At 42.9% G+C, this 26251-nt stretch overlaps 1 protein-coding gene across 2 annotated transcripts in view; it reads left to right on the top strand.

Moving 5' to 3' along the window:
• LOC147711485 (trypsin-like) overlaps nucleotides 1-26251 on the top strand; it is a 524589-nt gene that overhangs the window by 104354 nt on the left and 393984 nt on the right. The window contains exons 5-6 of one of the 2 annotated variants that reach the window (XM_086920188.1): nucleotides 18983-19234; nucleotides 20768-21691. The exons of the other annotated variant lie outside the window; for it this stretch is intronic. Coding sequence (XP_086776314.1) covers nucleotides 18983-19234; nucleotides 20768-20914 — 399 coding nt within the window. The 3' untranslated portion in view covers nucleotides 20915-21691. Of the gene's footprint in view, nucleotides 1-18982; nucleotides 19235-20767; nucleotides 21692-26251 lie in introns of those variants that run through there. 2 annotated transcript variants of the gene reach the window in all.

Raw genomic sequence — 26251 nt, 5'->3', positions numbered from 1 at the left:
ACATTTAATAACACATTTACAATTAATAATTAATAATTAATTAATGGTAATTAATAAAAAAAATATTTATTAATTAATCAATAATACATTAATTATTTACCACCCTTCACACCATTTACACATATCAACTCACCAACACACACCTAAAATTAATTAAATAATTAACATTATTAATTATTAATTGACTAATTGATATTAATTAACAACTAATTATTACACTATTATTAATTAATTAACACATTAATTATTCAATTAATTGTATATAATTAAATTACTTCCCACCCTATTCCCCTATAAACCCACAGCCCGCTACGGAAGTAATAACACAAAATTAAACATAATAAACATTAATAACTAATACAATTCCAAAACATATAATAAAATAACTTGCAATTCTCATTTAAAACACTAAAATACATAACATTATTAATAAATCGATATTTTTGTAAACTATATTTTTGTAAACGATATTTATTACAACTATATTATTGTTATCGATATTACTTACCTGTCTGTCGATATTCCGGTCAAACTATATTTTTGTTGTCGAAATTTGTTCCACTTGATATTTCTGCAGAGATATTAATGTCAGACGATATTTTTACGTCGATATTACTACTCTGCACCTCTGTCAAGAGCAGGGGATTTTTCAGGGTTGGAACATCTTGGATGCCTGAGGACTTGAAGTGGAGGTTGAGAGCACCCATAGCCTGGTTGAGCCACTTGAGCAAGCTTGACCTCACATCAACCCCTGCGTCTGGGCTTAAAACGGTGGGGAGAGCCTGCATCAGCACCTGTAGTGGTTTGTCGGTTTGACTGGCTGCTCCCTGAGACTGGCCCCTGCCCCTTCTGGAACGCATGAAGTTACTGACTTAAAGACCCCTGAGTCTTTAAACAGACGCTCGACAGCTAATGTTGCATGGACTTTCTCACGCAATAATTACACTCCACGCTGTTACTTGAAGTGTAAAAGGTAATTTTATTAGGACCGTGTTGCAACAGTGAACTTTATCAACAAACCATCAATGCATATGATATATAACTTTTATCGTAACCAATCAGCTCCTTCTCCTCAGCCATCCACAAACCATCTAACCTGTTTCACACCCCCTTTTTCACTTTGTGACCTCCTCCATATCCCCCATTCTCACCTTCACCGGCCCCCCAAACATCCTCTCTTGAATTTCTTCCACTGCTCATTGCATCCCGCACCCCGCTATCAGACACCTGTGTACCTTCTCCCCCTAAGGGGTGGATCCGCCCGTATGTGACTCACCACTTCTCCAAAGTAACACTACGCCTACTGTCCCGTATCCTGTCCTAATCTGGCACGCTAAAACATCACCCGTACCGTTTTCCTACAACATGTAAGGTGGTTTGGGGGCCTAACTTAAACTGTCCTCCCAGGTGGTGCTAGGTGTCAGGAAGAGGCTGGCTCCTCCTTTCCTGACACCTTTATAGCCCAGCCTATTCCCGCCTCTCATCCCATTCCCTTGACCCCTTTCCCACTTTGTCCTTCCGGCCTTCGCGAATTTCCCTGGGGGAAGACTGGTCTGCGACCTTCACTTCCCCCGGGGCTCAGCATTGCAAGGCAGCACTGCTGCAACACCATGTGCTAGAATCGACTCAGCAGTCCAGAGGTCTTGCCCCAGATGTACGTCCAATGATCATTCAACTTGGGACTGGCAGTATTAAATTATTACATGTTGTTGAAAGGTGACCTACAATTGGCCTAGGATGATGAGGCTTCCTACTCACTGTAAACGTTCTCTTTCTTTGTCTCTGCAGTGAAAAACACTGCATTTGCTTTTCTCTGCAGCCAACCACACCATTGTAATTGTAATTGCATTTGTATAGCGCTTACCACCCCTGACGAGGCGTTGAAGCCCTTTTTTGGCGAGTAGCACACTACTCCGGGACCCATAGAGGATTAGTGTTGAATTAGTATGGTGAAACATACAAGTACATTTTAAGTGGTGGATATGTTAGTCAGGTATTTGGAATCGGAAGGATAGCAGAAGGATAGAAGAGGAAAGAAGGCTTGTATTTATATAGAGCTTCAAACCCCTGATGGGATTTTGAAGCGCTTTTTTTGGCGAGTAGCACGCTACTCCTGAAACCCATAAAGGATTAGTGGTGAATTACTATGGTGAAATATGACAGTAATTTGAGTGGTGGATATTAGTCAGTTATTTGAAGTGAGAAGGATAGCGGAGGGATAGAAGGGAAAGAAAGGTTTGCATTCATATAGCGCCTGTTACCTCTGATGGGGTGTTAAAGAGCTCTTCTGGAGAGTCGCAGGCTACCCTGGAACCCATAAAGGATTAGTGTTGAAAATTAGTATTGTGCAATATGAAGTCATTTGAGTGGTGGATATGTTAGTCAGTTATTTGGATTGAGAATGGTTGGAGAGGGGTAAAAAATTAAAAAAGGTTTACATTTATTTAGCTCTTGTAACCCTGATGAGGTGTTGAAATGCTTTGTTGGTGAGTAGCACGCTCTCTGGAACCCATAAAGGATTAGTGGTGAATTAGTATATTGGAATATGGAATTAGAGAAGTGAACATGCTAGTCTGTTATTTTGATTGAAAGGGATAGTGGAGGGATAGAAGAGTGAAGGATTTCTTTTGTTAGGTCATAGCAGTAGGAATAGGCTTTTGGGTGAGTAAAGAGGGTAGTCAAAGGGAAGAGTTTAGAAAGGTTTGTTTTGGGGGATCGGTATAGTAAAAGTGACATCAGATGATGCAAGGAGGGGTAGAGTAGGAGAGAGTCAAGAAAGGGTTATTTTAGGGACATAGTAGTGGTATGGGGTTTGGGATAAACGAGAGAGTGGATGTAGAGGATATAATGATAGATGTATGTGGTGAGACATAGGATAGTGAATTGGAAAGAGTAATAGAAAGAAGTTTGAGATGAGTCAGAAAGTTGGGCTAGAAGATATACTGAGAGAAGTATAGGCTGAGAAATAGGGTAGTGCATTGGAAATGCTAAATTAGAAGAAAGAGATAAATATATAGATCCATAAGTACATTGAAAGTATATAGATGCATAAAGGAGGTAAGTGTATGCAGACTAAAGATATTGATAGAGGTTACGGATGAGAAATAGGGTAGTACATTGGATAACAAACACAAAAGGGGTGCTACTGGTCTGAATAGACTAGAAAGTGTTTGCTTTCTCATAAAGGGTGTGTGTGAAAACTAAAGAGTGAGAAGAGGAAAAGGAAGAAAACCCATCAGCCCACCTATTGGCGGAGCTTCATCATCTGGGATTTTAAAGTACGAGCTGGTATCCACTAGGTTACTCATTATTAGTATCATGAGTGAACCCTAGTATCGGATCCACCAGTGATGGAAAGCCAAAGAGTAGTTGTGTTAAGAGCTGTGGGAAGAAAAGTTGCAGTGCTCGAAGAATATGTGCTGGTAGAAAAAGTGAAAGTGATGTATTAAAATTGACTAACATGGTGCCTAAGAACAAATTTTATTATGACGGTCACCATGATGACAAGGTTAAAAACAGAGTGTAGATAGTGTTTCAACAAATACTACTATCCTGTTGGTAAGTTAACTGGTCGACATGTTTCAGCCAAAAATGGCTTTTTCAGGACCTATGATAACAACACAACTGCAACTGTGACCAAAGTGTAGTGAGGACTAAATACCATGCATGAATGACCTACCATCTGGCGATGTAGTAAATGGTAGGTTCTGAAGTCATGGTTGTGAAAACTCCTCTCCTAAAAAGAAAACAGTGTATACAGACACACAGTGTAACAGATGAAAGCAACATATTATGATAAAGACATATAACAGCCAAAGAGACATAGCTCATTTATTGTTTATTGAATAATCACTCACCCCAAATTTACAATGGAGTGGCCTCACCTCGCCTGGCACTCGCTCAGGTAATGAGGCCCCGCTCTGAAGAAATTGAAACAAAAATACCTTTTGAGTCACTTTCATGGTATAGATCCACTTCATAAGGATATCCCCTAGTGTCAAAAATGGGCGTAAAAAGAACTGCGGTTCTCAGGTAGCCTAGCCTGCTGATGATTAATGATGTTAAATATAGAAAGTTAGTAAAACCAAGGGCATATGCAATGTTGCCGCTTGGCAGGTATATAACAACTACAAAAGTCTGATTAGATTCAGGGTAACACCCGAATAAGCACTTTTCACTCAGTCTCACCCATGGTTTAACAAAACTTAATATCAATTGGTTGAGCTAGGTACTCAGTTGGAAATGTATAACCAAGGTGTGGAATGAAAAAGGGAAAAGGAGCGCTAGTAAGACCGATCTTCAATGGAGGGTCCGTGGGAAATGACAAGGAAAAAATCCCCCTATAGCAACTACAAGTGAATGGACCTCCAAAGGCCCATTCTAAAGGTGCCATAAAGCGCTGCACTAACCTGTCCGTCGGTACCTCAAACCCCTACTGAGCTGAGGGGAAGGTAACATGACGGACAGGACGGGCCGCTTAAATGCAGTGTTTGCGGACCGCAAAGGAAGAGTATAGTTAATAGTTACCGCCTCCCAGGGTGTGCCTCAAAGCCGTACAGTTCTGATGCCGGCAAAAAAAGACGGACCAGAGAGGAGGTTGTATTCGCCCGCAGTAAAGCACTAAATGGAGGCAGGCGAAAGTATATAAGCAAACACCTGGTAGGTTTTCTTCATCAAGGGGTGTTACCAATCTCGCTATTGGTGCGGGGTATAGCCAATCAGGGACTAGCTTTTGCCAATGGCTCAATAGGAAACCGGCAAGTCGTCTCGAGTCTACCTCGCCCCTCTGCGCATAGGCAACTCTAACAATTTATAACTGCCCTGTCAAAAACAGAAACAAAAACAAAAACAAAAACAAAACCAGTACATAATCATGAAGCTGTCACCCGCAGAGAGCCTACAAGAGTAGGCGAAAGGCGCGGGAGCACGTAACAAAAGGTTCTACATCGTCAGAACCAGTACACCGGCGCTTGCAAAAGGTTCAGTAAGTAGCCAATCAGAGCCCTCTCATTATAAGCCGACTCAGTCTAGAACCGGCAAAGCATCCGGAAATTGACCGTTCCTCCGTTGTAATCAAACCGAATGTCAAAAGAATCAAACCGAATGTCAAAAAATGAGCCCATGGAACAAACAAACCAAAAACCGAGGCCGCCACAAGATTTGACGGCTCCGTCGGTGGATGGCTATTACTAAGTGGTACATGCATGGAAAGGCGGACAGTCTACAAGATAAAGCTCGTGGAGTGCCGAGAACGTCACAAAGAAGCCACATACCCACATTACCTGAGTACCGCTCATCAGATCCCCACAAGGGAGGGAGGGATATAAGCGCTCATTCGCGCGCTCAACTCATAAGGTTGTCAATGGACCGCTATATAGCAGATATAGGTAACTGCCCAGCAGTCAGACAGGAAGGGGGTAAGGTTGTTCATGATGTAGTACTCGTAAAATGGTAAAATGTAATTGTCCAGTTGGAACCTAAATTGAAAATTGAAAGATCGCCTGGGTAATAGTGTGATAGTGTGAACGCCAACATAGTACCGGGTCAGTAAATATTCAGATTTGGACCCATGGGATCTCGTCATCCAACCCGTAGTGTCGCAATTCATTCTGAAAATCCACTTTTGTTCTTTGATAAACAAATAGTTGGATACGTCACTGACATGTTGGGGGATGTAAGGTTGTTCCAATACTATCCACTTCAAATCATCAGCAGTGTGTTTCATTGTCAAAAAATGATTCGACAGGCGTGTTGCTTGTCGGTTTCGTCTGATGGTACTCTTATGTTCATGAATCCTAAGTTTCACCTTTCTAGTTGTCATACCGACATAGCGAAGGGAGCAGGGGCATGTTATTAGATAGATCATTCTTTCGCTATTACAGTTGGTATGGTGCTTCAGGATCCATGGGCGCTCTGTACCAATGTCCACTGTTAGGGTGTTCTCAGTCTGTGGGCACACAGAGCACACACCGAATGGATAGTGGCCCTGAACCGGTGGAAGGTTCCATAGTGTGTTAGTAGACTCTTGAGGAGAAGAGCGAGGCCTGGTATGCACCAAGCCGTCGCGCAAGTTTTGACTTCTCTTGAAGGCGAACAATGGGAGTGGAATGTTCACTCCAGCAGTATTCAAGATCCGCCAGTTCTTGCGAACTATCTTTTGTACCTGCGTGGAGGCTGTACTAAATGTGGTGACGAAAGTCAAGTTTTCCAAAGGAGGTTTAGCAACTGGAGTGGCAAGTAGGGCCTCTCGATGGTTATTAGAGGCCCTCTTTCGTGCTTTACGTATCAGGGCATTAGGGTAGTGCCGTTGTCTCAGCTTAGTGCTCAGGTCACAAGACAAATCTTCAAAGTCACTTGTCTCTGAACAATTTCTGCGCACCCTCAGGAATTGCCCAAAGGGCAAATTTTCTCGAAGGGAACGTGGATGGTGACTGTGAAATTGGAGTAGGGAATTCCTTGACATAGGTTTCCGATATAGCTTGCTCGCCAAATGGCCGTCCTTTGGAAAGATCAATAAATCCAAGAACGGAAGCTCTGTCTTACTGTGCTCTACAGTGAACTTGAGAAATTGGTCTGGGCATTAAGCCAATTTTGAAATGAGAGTATTGAAGTAGTGTCTCCATGCCAAACAACCAGGACGTCGTCAATGTATCTCTTCCACAGTATTGTCTGATGGAAGAACGGATTACTGTGGTCGAGTACAGACTTTGTCTCAAAAAGATGGACATAATGGTTCGCCAAACTAGGGGCGAAAACACTCCCCATTGAGGTACCTGATGTCTGTAGGTATAGTGAGTCCTCAAATTGAAAAAAGTTTTCAGTCATGGCTATCCTAGCTAGTTCCATGATAAAACTAATGGGGGTGATGCTGTCATGATCTTGGGCTTCTAATAAGCCCTTCACTGCCAATAAAGTCTACTCCTGCAGGATGCAGGTATACAGTGATTCAACATCGAAGCTGACAACGGTGTCAGTTCCAATGTTGAATTCAACCTCAGGTAACAGGCGTAAAACATCCTTTGTGTCCTGGAAGTAGGTGTGCATATTACGTTCCAACGGCCTCAAAAAAACATCAACAAAAGTAGAAAGAGGCTCCAGGAGGGATCCAATGCCAGAAATTATAGGTCAACCTGGGGGTGGTCTGGCTGGTTTATGGATCTTTGGCAGTGCATAGAAGTACGGGGTCACTGGATGGATGGTTACAATGAATAGGGCCTCTTGAGGGGTAATCCAGCTCTCCGCACTTGCTTCTTCTACTAAGTTCTTAATTTCCGCCGCTAATCTTGCAGTGGGGTCTGCAGTGAGTAGTGTGTAAGATTTAGAGTCTCCTGACTGTCTTAAACATTCTTCTCGGTAAGAGGTGGTGTCGAGAATCACTACTGCACCCCCCTTATCGGCTGGTTTGATGATGATCTTAGGGCCCTTGGAAAGTGCATCTACCGCCATTCTTTCTGCCCTTGACAGATTTTGATAGGTATCATGATTTGATAAATTCAAATAACCAATCTCATGGATAACTGCCTTCTCGAAGGCACCGACCAATAAAGGTACCTGCTGTAGTAGGGAAGTAAAAGTAGATTTTCTCTTGAGACCAGTATTTGTGTCTTTCTCGGACTGCTCCTGATCTTTTGTGTGATCAGAGAAGAAAAAGTGAAGGCGAACCTTTCTAAAGAACTTCTCAATTTCACTGCGTAGTTGGAAAGCATCGGCACTGTAAGTGGGAACAAACCCAAGTCCTTTGTTAAGGACTTGGTGCTCAATGGGAGTCAGTCTACGTGAACTCAGATTTACTACTAAATCCACCCTGCTTCCTGGGGTGGCTGTTGTTGACCCCGTCGGCTGCGAGTGCTGGGGAGTTCTTGTTCGTCTTCCCAATGTACTAGGGGCTGCCCCCTACGTCTGCCCCAGCTCCGGCCGAGGCCCTGGCTTAAAAAAAAGTTTCCATCATAAAATTGGGGCTGCGGATGGTACTGTGGCATGGGATGTGGAGACTGAGGATATCCCCATGGTGTTGGGGGCCATCAAGGACCTTGTTGGAAAGAATTGCCTTGTCCAGTCCTCCTACGATTGGGCCTGTTGTGCTGGCCTCGGCCTCTCCTTTGTGGGGCACCGCTGGTGCCCGGATCTGATTCATTGGAATCAGTATCGGAAGAGGATGTGGAGTAATTTGAACCGTACCTTTTTCCCTTTCTCATGAAGTCAGGTGTTATATAATTCTCACTGGTGTACGGATAGATTTTTTCAGCTAAAAATTTGGCTAGGTCCTTCTTAAATTTCTCTATCTTCGTGAAAAAGATCGAGTCTTTATACTCCTTGTTAGTTTTATTGGCTTCATCCAGTTGTTTCTTAAACTGTCTATCGGTAAGAGTGGCTTTAATCTGGCCTTCTAGTAGCTGTATTTCGACCAGGATAGTATCAGCCACCCTTTTGGCAGTCGTGATGATGAGGATGAGCCAGTCGCGGGTACATCGCCACGCGATTAATGACCAATCCTTAAGAAAGGTCTTGTCTGTAAGAAATAGTCTTGGGGCATTAGTTACTAGAAGGCCGGTAGGGGCGCATTTCCCATGAAGGTACTCTGCCATGATTTGTCCATGTATAATGTTGCGTGTATGACTTTTTTTCAAATTGAGAATAGTGTCCCAGTCTCCTAAGGACACCTGTCCAGTCATAGGTATGGAATCTAGCATACTCGGATTGTCATTTAGAATGGTTTGTAAAGTGTCATCATCGAAGGCCAAGCCTGCGAGTTCCGCCATCCCAGAAGGCCCACCAACGATCACCGGGGAGAGCTCACAGCAACTCTAATAAGGGTTGCCTACACGTGAAGACCCGCAGCCGTAGCTGCACTATATTAACAAAAAACACAACGTGAAGGAGGGTCTAAAGGGGAAAATGGTTTAATGACCTAAGTGCACCCTATCCCCTAGTCTTACTCACAACAAACACAAAAGGGGTGCTACTGGTCTGAATAGGCTAGAAAGTGTCTGCTTTCTCATAAAGGGTGTGTGTGAAAACTAAAGAGTGAGAAGAGGAAAAGGAAGAAAACCCATCAGCCCACCCATTGGCGGAGCTTCATCATCCGGGATTTTAAAGTACGAGCTGGTATCGACTAGGTTACTCACTATTAGTATCGTGAATGAACCCTAGTATCGGATCCACCAGTGATGGAAAGCCAAAGAGTAGTTGTGTTAAGAGCTGTGGGAAGAAAAGTTGCAGTGCTCGAAGAATATGTGCTGGTAGAAAAAGTGGTGAATTAAAATTGACTAACATGGTGCCTAAGAACAAATTTTATTATGACGGTCACCATGATGACAAGGTTAAAAACAGAGTGTAGATAGTGTTTCAACAAATACTACTATCCTGTTGGCAAGTTAACTGGTCGACATGTTTCAGCCAAAATGGCTTTCTTCAGGACCTATGATAACATTGGATATGCTTTTTCAGGAGAAAAGTAACAGACACACAGATCCAAGTACATGGAGGTACATAGATGCACAATGGAAGCAAGTACATGTAGACCAAAGATGATTTTTTTTTCCTTTTGTTTTTGTTTCTATAACAACATAATTATTGTACATGTTTATACAAATCCATACACAAAGATAGGCACATATCTGTAGTGAAAATAAATGCTATATAAAGAGGGACAAATACATAGGTTGGGTATTAATGAATGGGAAAATGGCAGCCTTCCTGGACCTGGTCCCGACCAGTCTTGAACAGGCTCAAACAGGCACTCACTCTTGTCCTCTCCACCCTTAACATGCTCAAACAGGCACTTACCCTTGTCCTCTCCACCCTTAACAGGCTCAAACCGGCACCCACCCTTCTCCTCTCCACCCTTAACAGGCTCAAACAGGCACTCACCCTTCTCCTCTCCACCCTTAGCTTTAACGGCTGGGCTGAGTCGCCCTAAGCCTTGGACTTTTATAGCCCTAGTATTCAGGTGACCCCTTCAGCCAATGGGAAGCCTAGCCCTAACACTATCCAATCACAGCACTAGCCCTACAATCAAGAAGCAATAAGAGACGAGGACCTTACAGCCAGTCATAGCCCTAGTCCAAGCACCCAATCAGTTTCAAAACCCCTGATCTCTATGTCCAATAGAGGCCCTAGCCCTAACAGTAGTCTCAACCCTAATCCAAGCAACCAATGACACAGGAAGCCCTAGTCCCTACTTCCAATAGAAAGCCTAACCCTATTCTTAGTCCCACTCCTAGTCCAGCAACTAATCACACCATAAGCCTTAATCGCTACTTCCAATTAAAGGCCTAACGCTAGCCCTAGTCCCACCCTAGTCCCAACAACCAATAACACAGGAATCCCTAGACCCTACTTCTAATAGAAATCCTAACTCTAGCCCTAGTCCCAACCCTACATTGATTGAATCACATACCCAGAAACCAATCAGAACCCTCAAATACCCAACCAATGAGGACACTAACCATAATCCAATAGAAACATCGTATACAACCACCAATCAGTGTACACATGTGGTAAACAATATCAGACTATTTAAGGTCCCAGCTACCTCAGACAAGGTTTCCTGGCCAGGGAGTTGGAAGCTGCTCCTCTATTCAGAAATCTCCTAGGAGACAGACCGGCTCAATCCACACTTTGGACTTCTGCAGGTAAGGCCCCAATAAACTTGTCCTCTAACAACACTATTTGTATTAAACTTTACTCCCTGGCCAAAAAACGAAGTGCACAGTCCCTATTAAACACAGTTTAAACAGCTTACAGCAGTTTTCTGATGACTCGGGGGGAAGGGGGGCTGGTTTCACTGACTAGTCAACACAAAATGGTCTCTGGGGGTGCACTGCTTAACATACAGGTCTTAGCACAGAGCAAAGGAGAAATTTGGAGTGAAAAACTGATAATCACGGGGAATGAGAGGGAAAAATTAGAGTTTGGACTGCAAATCCCACAATTCAACAGGTTAAATGGAAGCAGTCACAGACAGGAAAAACCACAAGTTTAAACACAAAAACATGGGTTAAATTATGCAATCACCGGCAGGTTAAAACTACAATTTTAAACAGTAACAACCACAGGCAAAGACAGTTAAAGAAATGTAAAAAGAAAAAAATAAGATGATGCAATCACAGGTAGGGAAAATCATTTTTTAAACGTTTTTAGGAGTGAGACAGCGCTAGTCTGCCTCCTTACCACTTCCTGGACTCTCTTCACTGCTAGCTGGGGCAAAGGTAGGCAGCAACTCACAAGATGGAGGAGAATGATTTGGGGTGCACCCAGCAAAGCCTTAAGGGGCCTGGGCAGGTTTGAGAGGAGGGGTCTGATTTGCCATGCTACACAATGCACCAAAGAGTGTATGATCTTCCTATCTAGAAAGAGGGACTACATTCACAGAGCTGGCAGCTTTTCTCAATGTTTTGTACTTATGACAAAGTTAGAATTTTTTCAATAGTGATTCACTGGTTTTGCAGTCGCTGTTTACACAATGCAGTGAATCTGCGTCTCACATCCCCACTGTAGTCTTGCAGCATAATTCGGTAGGAATTTAGTCTCAGAACGGCCTTTGCATATGTTCTGTTACCTGAGCACGATGGATTGTACTTACAGTAAGTAGTGACACAGCTTCTCGCAATCTTCAAGATTTAGGATGTACATTTGTTTTCCTTAGAACCTGCTCTTGTTCACTAACTTCTGTTTCAGCTTGGTGATTACTATTAAAAGCAATATACTGAATTAAAAAATGTGCTTACACGTTTTATTCTATAGCCTACATTGTAAATATTTATATTAGAATACACTCTTCATTTAACTACATGCCAGATTTTATGTCCCAGCCATCCCAAAAATTCACAAATTCTTGAAGTTCAGTGTTGTTGTACTTTGTTATCATATGAGGGCATGTCTCATAATGTCACACGCCAACATGCATATTCCCCACCCGATTGGGATAAGCATTTCAATTCCACAGGACAATCCCTGCCATATATGCCATAAAAATGGGCAGAACATTCATACCCTTAACCTGAAATAAAGTAAGCATTGGAAAAGCCAATAGGTTTCTCCTTTATAATGCGATTGCTAAACTATGAGCTTTGCCAGTGCTTATTTATAAAGTAAAACAAAAAAATATAACAATTCTGGAGGAAAATAAAAACATATTTTGAGACATCTCGAAAATGAATATTACATTCGATATATTCAATCTTTACATAGGGCATGGTTTGTTTTTAAAATGTCATGCAGGGAGCTCTGAACAGAATTTAAAAAATCCGTTGCACATGGTCCAGCTTAAGAAGGACCAGGTGCAGGTACTTAAAAGAACATACCAGCTTTCTGAGGAAGGGAAGGTTAAACGAAAAATTCTTGTCATATACCTTGCACATGACTAGGACCTGGAACAAATACTCCCAGTGATTTTGTGCCCTGCAACAGCCTGTGGAGCAGTGTCTGAGTCCCCAGTCACTTTAAGGCACAGCCTCTGGAATTATGTGACAGAAGAGCACCAAATGACTCAAGAGTGTTGACTAAATTGGGCGGCAAGAAAACCAAAATTATGCGGAATAATGCAGCACATGTTTTGACCGTATTTCTTGATTATTTTGTGATTGTGCAGAATTATGCAGGACATGTTTTGACCGTATTACTTGATTATTTTGTGATTATTTACTCTTGGCGATACAGTCTCTGTAAAGATTTCATCTCATTAGTACCAGTTGAACAAAAAAAATAGTAATAAGCAACTGAAAGATAACCAGTTAACTTCTGCGAAGGACCGTCCTCTACGTACGAACACATGTTACCATGGTTTGAGTCATTTATGATCCATTTGAGCTATAAATAAATAATTTTATTGGATAAATTCTGCAGATTATGTAGCAGATGATAGATTATATAGCAAATGCAGTGAATCCCTAGTTATATGAAAAAAATCTGTAGCCACAGATACGCATATTTCCAGTGGCCCTGCTCTAAGTACATCTTCTGCCTCAAAGGCAGACTGAGTTACTGCAGCTGCCTGCCCCTCCCCCAGTGCCACAAACACTGCCTTTGTGCCTATAGAACTGGGCTTTCATGCAACATGTGAAAGGCAGGAGATAAAAGAAAGCCAAGATAAGTCTGCTTGTTTGTCAAACTTGGTGCTTTCTTTGACAGATGTGAGCGGGGATGTAGCATATGGAAAAGAGAAAGAAAAAAAATGCAGTCCCTTTGAGTACTTAATAAAAAAGAAAAAATACTTCCAAGATTTAAGTCATTGGAAGATACGAGTCATCCAGTCAAAAGAATGTCAAAGTAGTTATGGTATCGGTATAAACATAAGAGGAAGGAAAGCTGTCAATAAGATGGAAGCAAACGAGATTGGAAATACAGCCAGAAACATGATAAGTAATGGATTGACCCAAAGTGCACTTTAACTCCTTCCATGCTCATGATGAGCTCAACTCGTCATGAGTCACAGTGGAGCTGTGCTCATAACGGCCGCGGCCAGCCCATGTGTGGTAAATTCCCCGCCTGTGTGGGAGAATTAATTAGTGGGCGGGGTCGTGACGAGCTCAGCTCGTCATGAGCACAGCTCCACTGTGAGTCATGATGAGCTGAGCTCGTCACGAGCACAGAGGCGCTGCAGACCCCGCCCGCACTGTGGGGGAATTATCCCCACAGCGAAGGGGCTAAGTGTAGGTAATGTACACAATAAATCTTCCACAACAAACACTTAGGGCCCGAATCTGTTCTTGTTTGGAAAGCATACTAAATAACTCAGGTCCGGAATGCTTTCCGGACAACTTGAATTGGGGAGTCCGACCGAATGAGCATAAACCATTTGAATGCATATGGATACGATTCGGTCGGACTCACATTGACTTCAATGGGAGCCTGTGTACCGAACACCTACAAAGGCTTGCATTGAAAAAAGGGGGTGTTTGGGGATAATCGTACACCCTGTGTCAGGCACCCCTTGGTGCCTGCCACACTGTGCATGGTTGGGAAGAGGGACCCATGGGTACCCCCACAGGCCCAATTTGGGGGCCCTGGGAGAAGGGGGACTGCTACGGGTCCCCAAAGACCGATTCCAGCAGCCGATTCGTTCCGGTCACACCAAAAAGGAAAGGCTGTCCAAATCGTTCAGCACACTCGCTCTTCGGAACACCAAGTCCATAGAGCTGCACAAATCAGATCAGAAATGCTTGTCCTGTCTGAATGCCTTCTGGAACTGATTCGGTCAGCGCTTATGGTTTCCAGGCATCATACTTGGTCGTTCTGAACTGTGAACGATTCAGTCGGAAACAAGGGCTCCGTATCGGATTAGGCAAGTCCAAATCCGATTCAGAGCTCTTCTGAAAAGTTCGGAATTGGGCCCTTAAAATCTCAGCTGCTTGTGGCGGGGGACTACAAAATTAAGGAGGACATTCTTAATTTACTAATATTACTCAAGAAAGTCAAATATGATTCAGTTGAAAACATACAAGCACACATGCTAGGATTAACTCCTGTATGATAGTTCTCAAATTAGTGTGACTGGAACAATTACTCAGTCACAAACAGTGCCAGATCAGTTGGTACAACACTTACTAACTCGGGCACCATTAGCACCAGTGCCAACAGTGATTCTCTTAATAACTTCGTCAAAACAGTGAGGCGCTAAAATATTATGCAAAAAATATCCTGTTGCAAACACATATATATTTTTTCCTTTTCTTAAATTTATTATTTGTATATAATGTATCCAATCACACATACTGTTGCCTGCTGCAAAAATATTGTAGCAAAAATATCAATGCCCAAATATTGCTAGAGTACGTATATAAAGGTAAGTCTAGGTTTACTATACTTCACTCCAGATTTATATAACGTGATGTTAGATGTATCTTCAAGGTTCAGAGATATGGAGTTGAGATCAGGCTTTGAGTGCTGCAAAAATTATGCAAAAAAGGAAGCAGCGATATCTGGGTAGTTCCCAAGTTTAGGTGAAGACCAGCTCTTTAACATGGAGCGCCCTGTTACGCCACTGACATTCTGAATCTGCTCTGTTCAGATGCCTGCTTCTCGGGCAGTATTTAAGCCTAGGATAACACAGTGCCAAACATACCAAGCCAGGGAGTTACAAACCCTTCTAACCATTTTTTGTTATCATTTATTTGTTTTTTGATTATTTTTTGTTTTCATTGAAATGTACTACCACACTGGAAAGGTTGCTACAATTCCTGATTTTATTCTTGTGCTCTGAGATTATGATCGTGCATTCAGTTTTGCCTAGTCCACATGGGCATTTGAGTGTATAAATACCATTTTTACTGTCACAAGCAGTGTTTCAGAACTCAAGAGTAATATTTTGAATTGTAGCGACAATTCCTCTGTGGTAGTACATTTCAATAAAACAAACATAATATTACCCATTTGCAGTTAAACATGTTGAAGTTACAAACAACGCAACTGGGGTCTTGAATCAACAGCAATTGCTTTGTGACAATATAGCGAGCAGAGACTGGGTGGGGTGACATAGTTCCTGGGCGACAGGCTATTAATGCAACAAACACATCAGGTTAAATGTAGATGTAAACCACACTAAAACAACAGCCATGAGAAAGTTAATGTATCGTGTAATACTGTGCTGTATAACTGATGCCTGTAACTTGAAACACTGATTCAAAAATGAGACAATGCAAATGATACGAGGCGATATTATATGCCTGTAATGCTCTGTTGCTGCTTGGTATAAAATAAAAATAAAACATAAAACACTTTGAAAATAAACGTGAAAAGTCCACATAAAAAAACATGTTGCAGATTATTGAATCAATTAGAAGCATTGGCATGACTAAAAAGCTTTTTTAAAGAGAGATATTTTGGATTAAGCAGCTCAATACGATACAACCCAAAGGGATAAACAATAGAACTGATATAAAATCTGTTTTGTAATTTTCCTGGGATTAAAATTAGTATTGCTTTAAAGAGTGGTTTCTTTTCAGCATTAAGAGACATTGCTCACAACACACCTTGGTGTGTACTGTGCCATTTAGTTCACTTCACACTTTATATATTGATATGGTTAATCAAATCTTCATTTGTGTTTTTTAATCTTATTACCTAACTGAACATGATGTTTTGAAAGACTCATTAATGAATTATGTGTACAGGAGGAGAGTTTATGTTGAGGTGTTATTCACACTTTACCCATGATACAGTCAATATGACTCACACATTGATTATGTACATAGTATGATTGTTCACGGATGTAGGTTTCATCTATAAGTGTCAGTTACTCTACACAACAACCCGACAGTTACAGTATAACAGTGTTCCCTTCAGGACATGTGCTGTTGGACAGTGTTTTGACAACACTTTCAGCTCTTAAAATTAACAAACGGCTTTGTAAAAAACATCTGTTTTAATTTTAGTAAGATTTGTAAATCTTCCTTCGGAGTCGCACAAGCTGGTGTAGTTGTCAGTCCACATTTAAAGATGGCTGCACCAATGCCTAAGACCACACACATACACTTAATTTGATACCTCCCTTTGTTCTTGTAATTAAATACTTGAAAGAAAAGGGCTTGTGAAGAGTCATTAATTGTAGTTATATACTAGTCTTACACTTTGGGGCAGATTCCGATGTCGTAAGGATAGGAGTCTGTCCGACATCAGTCAGGAACTGGTACTGAAGGACCTCTTGTTGTGGGTTCCAGACCTGTAAGTAGGATGGACCGAATCCTGTCTGGTCGCAATCCTATACTTAACAATGGGAGCATGCATTCCGAATAAGTGCAGAGTTGCACTGCCACTGGGTTCAGGGATCATCAGCCGCCATTCAGTGGCCTCGCACCCAAGGGGACCCTGCTGGGGGACCCAAAGACAGTTTCCCACTGCCATTTTGTGTCAGAAAGGCCGGCATAGAAAGACAGGGGGAAACTGCCATCGTACTCCCTCGGCCAGAAAGAGCTGGCCGGGGGAGTACTGAAGGGTTTCCGGAGGGTGGACGGGCTCTCTGAGCCCGTCGAAAGCCATCTGGAAAACTGAGTCAGATTCCTTTTCGACTGAGCCCATCGGAATTGCTCTGTTGTAAAGGAATCCAAAAGGTTAGGTCCGATGCGGTTTGGATGGCTCCGACTAAGGGTCGGAGCCATTCCTACTCCCACACCTAATTTGCCACCCCCCACCCCACCTTAATTAGTGCAGCAAATATCTACGTCATGATATACTGGATTCCAGCATTTGTAACATTTTAACTTTCCCTACCGTTTAAGAGTGAATCTATTAACATCAACTAAAATTAACTTCTTATAACTTAACCTTTAACTTCCTGCCTCAGTCTGGTGTGACCTTGTTTACACCCTCCCTTTCAGCCTGGTTCGTCTGTGTCAACAAAAATCACTGTATCTAAACCCCTGCAAACTTGTGGGCCAACTGCCACCAGAAAAAGGCACTAATTTGACTTTTTCTGCTCTCCAGCTGACCAGGTCATCCATCTATTCTCCTGTTCGTGCCAAAAATTCCTTAACTTCCAACAAACATAATGCTCAACCCAGCCTAGCTCTTCGTCCTTGCAAAATCTCTGCATCTCTCTATTAGCTTTCATTCTCGCCTTATCGATTGCTGCTGGCTTGCAAGCAGACCTCCAAAACCTCTTGGGTTTGAATTTAGTCCACGCCACAGAGCACCGTGACCACTTTGCTTTGACCTCCTTCAGATACTTCTTCATTGCCCTCAGTAACGACAAGCCCATTTTGAGGACCATATTATTTTCACCTAAATATACTGACTACACCTCTGTGTTGAATCAGTCAGTTCAGGGATGGAAGCAGCTCTCTCCAATGCATGCTCCCTCTACCCTGCCAAACAACCGAAAAAGCATTCTGGTCAAACCCGAGATTACGTCCATGATTACTCTTGCCTGCTTCCTGGTCAGTCCATTTCACAAACAAATGCCCTACGCTCCAAAACATCAAGTCGTCATTCTCCCCCGAACAGAACCTGAAATGGAAAACAAGAGTAAGGGAGAATGCTGGCAAAGGTCACCCAGCACTCTCCCACGCCATATCTGGCATCCAGCTTGAAACAATTCGAAGATCATCTCCCCAGGCCCAAGATTCTCTCTCTGGACCAGCCCCTTGTGCCTGCCTCCATAGCCAAAATCTGTAGCTGAAAGTCTAGGGGAAACGAGAAATTACCATGGAAACACAACTCAGAATAATCGATTACCATAGAAAGTAGTATTTTTGAATTCTCAGGGCACAACCCGGAATCCATGTATAATTCACACTCCTCGTGTTAACCGGAGCTTGTTATCTCCTGGGGTGTGACATTAAAACCCCATACAGAAGACACTGCTTTAGCACTACAGAGCTGTGTGTTCAGTGTTATTTCTGGATAGGGATGCAGTTACTGGACATCCCAAAACCTAGTGAAGACATTAAGCATAAATGATAAGGCACATGGAGCACAGTAGTAGACATGACACGTCACCATATCATTCACAATTCCAGCATCAAAAGAACCATTTCAGCTTCTCTGCAGTTTGTGTCCCCACCAGAATCGCGAGCAACACTTTACCTTCTAAGTTGTATTATATTTGGCTGGAACATTAAGATAACAAGAGCTATTCAATGTATCTGCTCTCTTACTTACATTAGTTGTTTTAGCCCTGATTCATATTATTTATGCCTTATAGGTGTGCTTTGCCCTGCGTAGTAAGCTGATGTATGGCACATGCAGTATGTTGTTGTTTTCTCAGTGCAGTATGCTTTATGATAGTGATTGTCTCATATTCTACATCTGTACTCTGCCTCATGCTGTATGTTGGTGTCTACCATGTGCTTTATGTGTTGCTATTTGTTCTTCACAGTTCATTTATGCTTGCCACTTGATATATGCTATTGTTGCCCACCTCTATGTCCTTATGTGTGCCCCTTGCTATACACTTCCGCATGCCCCCTTTTGCATAGTATTGTCTTCATGCTCCCTTCATTTGCACCGTCTTGAAATACTTACATAAAGTTTCTTCTCTCTGTAGCTTCATGTTAAAGTGATTCAGACAGTGGCTGTGAAGCCAGTTACAATGCCTAAACAGGGAAGCACATTCAAAGTTCCAATATGCACAGTCTATGGATGGGGAGTGACAAGGACCAATGGCTTTGCACTATCAGAGATGCTTCAAGGAGTTGATATTCCTGTAGTAAACCAAAGCCTATGTAACCAGAGGTACAGAGGGGCAATAACTGCAAACATGATATGCGCTGGTGAGGAGAACAAGGACACCTGCAAGGTAGGACACTCTCAATACATTCTTCTGTCATTGAGCCCTATTATGAGTTTGACAGATGCAGTAGTGTCTGTCGGGATGGTGGAGGATAATATTTCCACCATCCCGCAGGTACAGCATCTGCAAGATGCATCGGTCATCTCTGTACATTCAAAAGAACCACGTCACTGCGATTTCTTTCTATGTACAAAAATGCTGGCGTAAGGCCACTGTTGGTATATACTGCTCTACACCAAACTTTAGACATTGTCTTGTTTTTTAGAAACAACCTCTAAAAGCGGAGATTGTTTTTGAAAAACAAAAAGAACTAATGACCACAACATCCTGTGAGTTTTCTTCCAGACTGTAGGGAGTCATCATTGTTTTTCCCAGTCCGAATGTGTTTTGACAGACAGGGAAATAAAAAGACATTACACAGTCCACTGTGAATAAGGCAAACAGTGTAATGTCCTTTCTCCAATTGCCCATACCCTGTCGGGCTATTGGGGGAAGTATCCCACACGTAGCCAATGAAGGCTCTGTCAACGGAATACAACAGTCTGCCTGTCTCTAATGGGCTGATTATGATGACCACCGCGAACCAGCCACCAACAGCCTGTCGGGTACCGGGTTCACCGCCATTGTGAGGCCATTTCCCACCCGCCATAATATAATGACAGGGGGGTCCATGGCGGTTGTAAAATCTGACAGCCATGCATCCGACGGGCTCCTTGAGCCCACCGGTGCTGCGGAGGCCCGCATAGTCCCATATATGGCAGTGGTACCTACCAAGCACCGCCGCTGATATTATGATGCTCCACCCCTACCAGCCTTTTCATGGCGGTTCACCCGCCAATAAAAGACTGGCGGGGATGGACTTTGGGGGCCCGTAGCGGGCTCCCCTTTTACCAGGGCACTTCGGTGTTGGGTTTAGGGGCACCTATGGTCCCCCTACATTTCCTTGCACCATGTGGCAGGTACCCCATAGTGCCTGCCACATAGTGCAGGGAAATGTAAGATGTTATGTTATGTTATGTTATAGGGGTCTCTTTTATAGCGCTCGGCTACTCCAAGGAGTGTCCCGGCGCTTTGGCAAAGAGAACTGAAGAAAGGTACACAACACAGCAACCCACCGAGGGCCGAATGAATGTTACTGGGAGAAGAGCCAGGTCTTCAATTCCTTTCTGAAAGAGAACAGGCTGTTGTCTTTCCTTAGGGAAACGGTGTGCTTTTTTATCACTGGGGTGGGTGCTGCAGCTAGCAGCACCCGCCGCAATGTTAATGTTAAGTAGGCACTATGGTGGCGGCCACATTGTTATCCCACCTGTGAGACGACCGCCTTTTAGTCGGGCGGTCCCCATCCCCGGGATGATGGTGGACGAACAGGAGTCCATCCACCATCGTAATCAGCCTCTAAGTGAGGCTTGCTGACAGAGGGTTTGATAGCCAAGGTACTCTATCATGTTTGCAGAGTACCCTTCCTGCCAAACTCTAAATTAGACCCTAAGTTTTTCTATGTCCATCCTACTTCTGATAATGAATCTTCTTTTTGCCTAGGGAGACTCTGGTGGACCATTCATATGTAATGGGGTGCTGCAAGGAATTACATCCTGGGGCTACAGCTGTGCGTCAGTGTATCCTGGAGTGTATACCAAAGTAGCCAACATTTATGCATGGATTATCAACATCCAGGCCAACAAATGACACAAGAGCATGATAAACACTTGCAGATACAAAAGCTGGGATGTGAGAGCTGGACAAGAAGATTGCAGTCCTTCTACCCAAACAAGTTGATAACTTAAAGTCTCTGGTGTGCAAAATAATGTCTTTATCTTTTCAGAACTACCCTTCATTGTGACATTTCACTCAAATCTGGCATCTCTCCTGGAGATGCTTCTCCTTGTGGTTTCCCTCACCACGTGATCTCTGTCACCTCTGAAATCATTCTCCGGTCTGGCAATTAAAGTTTATTTCTTTTCTGCAATATTGTCTCTCCAGAACTTCACCTCAGGAGCTCTCCCTTATTACCTATGCTTTGTAATGGTTAGAAAAGCTTGCACACCATGTAACACTCTGGAGAACAGCCTGTTCTTTCCAGGCTCTTTCTTAGCCTATAGAGGTAATATTTTCAAGCAGTAGATATGAGCAGAAGGTACCAATATTACACTAGAAGCTACACACACCCAAACTCTCTCTCTCTCTATCTCTCTCTGTGTCTCTTTTCAGACTGTATCGTCTTTCACTTGGTCAAAATGAACTTTTCTTTTCTCTATCAAACGTACACACTAGTCTCTCTAGTTCTCTTTCTCATTATGGTCCCCTCTCTTAGCTTGTTTCTCTTTATGATCCTGAATAATCTCATACTCTCTCTGATTATCAATCATTGCTCTTCTTTCTTACAGTTCTGCCCTTTCATTTGTCTTATTATGTGACTTCTCCATTGTATTGTCCCTAAGTCTTGTGAAACTTTAATAAATTCATCAAACAATAATAACTTTGTATGTCTTGGCTGTGTAGTAATATGTGGACCCCCGCCCCCCCCCCCCCAATTTCATTTTATCTGGTAACCATGAGTTTTTACACCAGCGATCAGGATATGTCCTGTGCATATCTCATGACCATAAACTGCATTGATTGCTGCGGAGCACATGCAGGCACGTGACTAGACCAATGTGACTTTCCAGGTCTCCTATCAACTCTGCACTTTAAAATGGACCTTACTTTCAGTAAGGTATGGCCACAGTGGGAGTAAACGCTAATGTAATGATCCACACCACAACAGATTACCCACGGAATATAGCCTGACAGTTGAAGCATAAAGGAGAGGGGATGCTATGAGTTTAGTGACCATACATGAATAAAAGAAGATTGATGTGATTTGGTCACATTCTTGCAACTTAAGTTCAGCTGATAACATCCTTCAGCAGTCAAATGCCATGGAATTATAACAAAAAGTGCCCCGTGTATAGACAGTAATGTGTGCTGTCTGTACTCTTGGGGATGCATTTTGGTATTGGTTAACGGGGAGCATGGTTCTTTCTATAATGCTGAATGCTTGACTTAGTTTAGGTCACTTGCAAAACAGACCAAAATCAAGTATATGACTTATGCTTCTATTCTAGTCACCTTCTTGTCATCAAGCCACGATAGGGATTGGAAACACTGTTATCCAGCAGATATCACTATACATACACTTGAGGGGCAATTGGGAAAGCCCACTGGGTTGGAGAAAGTCAGGACTGCATCCACATTGTGGCTACGCTGAGGACCCATCTATCCCTTTAGAGCACTATGGTTAACACCAGCCACTAACAAGATGAGAATAGTTCTTTTCTACACAGTTGATAAGCATATTTTGGAATCCTGGCTTGCACAAGTATCTGCTGAAAAGAGTACTACACCATTGTCACTTCCATGTGCAATGCAGTCTGTTGTTCATTCCAAATAATTAAACCTTTGGACATTGATATTCCCATTTCACTACTGAGGAGCAATACAAGTCGGTCCTGCTGCCCAGTTAACACCATCTTCGTACGTCAGTGAAGAAAAAGAATGCTTCAGGCACTGCTTAATTCGATGGCGAAACACATTTTGATCGCTCCATTTTAATGCTTGGGGCCATTATGGTTTACACAATTTAAGAAAAAAGGCACAGTATAGCTGAGAATGCTAACAATAAAAATATCTATAGTGACTTGCAATTACAGATTAAAGTCACACCTTGGTTCAGCTATGATAAATTGACTAATAAGAGAAAAAGATCACAATGTGCAAAGAATATTTAACACAGAAACACACACAGCTTAGTACTCTAAAATATATAAATCTTTATGTCCGGCCAAAATGGCAATTGGAGAAAACTGATCTTTCATTGCTCTAGGCTACACCTGCTAAACATCCTCCCGGAACAACCCACAGATGTAGAGGCTGAGCGGAAAAACTGTGCGAGCTTGTAGGGCAGAGCCCCTGCCAGCGGAGGAGCTGGACAGATGCTGGACAATCGAAGAAATAAAGACGGCGCCCATCCCAGTAGCCGACCACACTGGTGCAAAAAGACAAGATGGTGATCTCCGGGCATGTTGCTGGGACATGACTGTGGGTGATTGGCCTGCAGGTGAGGTGTAGACCACAGAACATGGAGTGGGAAAGTACGCGGTCAGAGGTGGTGGCACAAGGGGATGACAAGACAAGGAGCAGCTGGAAGGTTGGTCGAGAGAATAGTGTGTGCAACTCCCTGACTCTGTCACATGTCCCGTACAGGCCCATGGCCGTTTTCCCTATGTTAGTATGAACACTTTGCAGCATGCCCTCTGCTTTGCGCATGTTACTATTCAAACGTATTCTGCTTTGTGCTACACTGTACTTTCACACAGAACCTGCTGTTGTTTTTGCATTCTTTTCTTTCCTGGGATTTAGTCTGAACACGGTAGAAAAGGTCAAGCATTATCCTGTGTTGACATTGGCATATTGCCTCTGAGACAGACCTGGAAAGCAGACCCACACACAGAAGTGATAACTGGGGGACTGTTTTCTGCCTAGAACCACAATTGTCTCTTGATTCAATGGTGGTATCCAGCTGGGCACATGAGATCTACTGTTGTTCAACGTTTTGCTGGAAGTACTGAAAAGTTAGTTGGGACGATTACAGTGGCAACATTAAGAGGTCGATTCCGATTCGGTAAAATCCCTTACGAATCTCCGTACGGAGCGTTTTTCCCATACGAATCGTACACCTTCAACGTCCCCCGTACATACGATGAAGTACGATCCGAACCCATAGCAGATCTATGTACGAATCATACAAAAGACCATGCGACTTAAAAATACGTGCAAATCGCATTCGGAACACTCAGAACGCGACGTCCACACGGATTGAAGCAGCTTTTCACGAACCAGCAAGTACGATTCGTTGCGTGCGACTCTTTTTCTACAGGAGTTTAAAACATCCGTAAAAGCATATTTTGACTCGAACCGCGTGTGACACGGACCCCCCGGGTATGCGAGTGCACCCCATGATTGCAGGGGTACGGTGCGTAGGGGTACGGTGCTTAGGTGTACGGTGCATCAGGGTACGGTGCGTAGAGGTACAGAGAATAGGAGTATGGTGCGTACCCCAATGATTGCAGTGGTATGGTGCATATGTGAATGGGTGGTTCTCCGTACGAATTGCTCATACGACGTTTTCCGTATGAATCGCGTTCTCGTTCCCTGGTCCGGATCATACTTGTCGGGTCGTACAGCATGTTTATGATTCGTACGGTTCACCTTCAGGGTCCTGTATCGTACGGATTTTCCCTTGCTTTTCGTACGGTTCGCACACATTCGTACGTAGTCTTTTCCTACGGATCATACTACGCGATTTGGACGGATTTATACGATTCGTACGAAAACGGCAACGAATACAATTCATCGTATGGATTTGTTTCCCAAATCGGAATCGACCCCCAACTGTATGTAAGGCCATGTAGGTTCGGGAGCACCAGTGAATCAGGATGGTGTCTGGTGGGGATGGGTAGGGAAGGAAGAGTATTAGGACAAATCATATTTGGGGCTGCCTAGGATGTCACTGCAGTTAGTAAAAATTATTCCTAAAGCCCATACTTGCCTTCTCATATGTGGAAATCATCACAGATACAGGGGGTGCTATTTTGGAACATGAAACTTAACATTTTTCTCTTTACATATTATCTTCTCCTCACAATTATATAGCCTGAAGTTACCCTTCCAGAGGCTATGGTAGTCCTGAAGTTGTTCAGAGGACATGAGATTCACAATGAAAATGGACTTATCTGAGAAGAGCATGCACACAACTAAAGTGGACTTCTTTCACCATTAAATATTTCAGTCTCAACATCTCAAACACAGTCACAGACCAAATCCAACTGAACCTTTTTGAAAGCAGAAATTGTTGCACATCCGGTCAAATGGTGTGGTCTATAATTGTCCTGCCTGGGTAGATTAAATGACATTAAAATAAATATACAACCCCCCTCTTATATCTATTTCCATCACTGTCAAACCAATATCTGAAAATCAATCTCTACTGAAGATGATATTGCAAGTTGTATCAGCTCAAGGAAAAGCTTAAATAGCCATAAAGTTGATTATGTTGCCACACAAAAGGGGCGACTGACATGTTCAGAAATATTAAAGTATTATTTTGCTGCCTGTTCGCAAATCATTCTTGAGTGGTCTCTGTGCGAGAGAGAGAGAGAAGCACTGGATACACAAGAACGGACTCTGGTGGAGAGACCTATATGTGACAATTCTTGGCTACCTATAGACCACAGACCAACCAATCTATATATCTCAGACGTAACAAAAACAGTCCCAGAAATTTAGGAAACAGTTGCAAGGAGAAAGGGGCTCACTAGTATTAATGAATAATTTATAGAAAGCACAACTACTCTATGGAGTGTTCTGGTATTATAACCATGAGAAGGCTATGGCAGCTGGCCACGCTAGAGTGATGCAAATAAGAGGGTTTAAAGTGCTTTCCTGAATGAAATTTATCGGGAAATGGTACAAAGTGATAGTAGAAGTTGATTCCATTTGTTGTTAGCCAGGACCATGAAGGAGCATCCTCCTTTACTAACACATCAGTATTTCGGTAACGTGACCAGTAAGACAGAGTCAGATCAAAGAGTTCTGAGGGGATGATAATGCATGACCCTATCGGGCAGGTGCAATAGGCAGTGCTTTTAAAAAACCCGATGAATGAGACTAAGGGCCCGATGTAGGAGCCCTAATACAGTCGGAAACGGCCGATTTCGGCCGTTTCCGACCGGTATTAGGGTTTTCTAATGTAGGAGCATGCTTTACAGAATCTGTATTTTACCGAATCTGTATTTACAGATTCGGTAAAATTACCGAATCGGTAAATGCAGACTCAGTAAAAATACCGATTCTGTAAAAGCACATGTAAGTAGCACATCTTTGAGTGCCGCAGGCCTTATAGATTCGGTATTTTACCACCCAATCCAATTGGGTGGTAAAATACCGAATCCAGGTGTGCATGCACATCTGTGCATGCACACCTGT

This window comes from Lissotriton vulgaris, chromosome 5 (assembly GCF_964263255.1).
Source record: "Lissotriton vulgaris chromosome 5, aLisVul1.2, whole genome shotgun sequence".
Classification (NCBI taxonomy): domain Eukaryota; kingdom Metazoa; phylum Chordata; class Amphibia; order Caudata; family Salamandridae; genus Lissotriton; species Lissotriton vulgaris.
The sequence above is the reverse complement of the archived record's forward strand: the minus strand, read 5'-3'. Positions and strand labels throughout refer to the sequence as shown.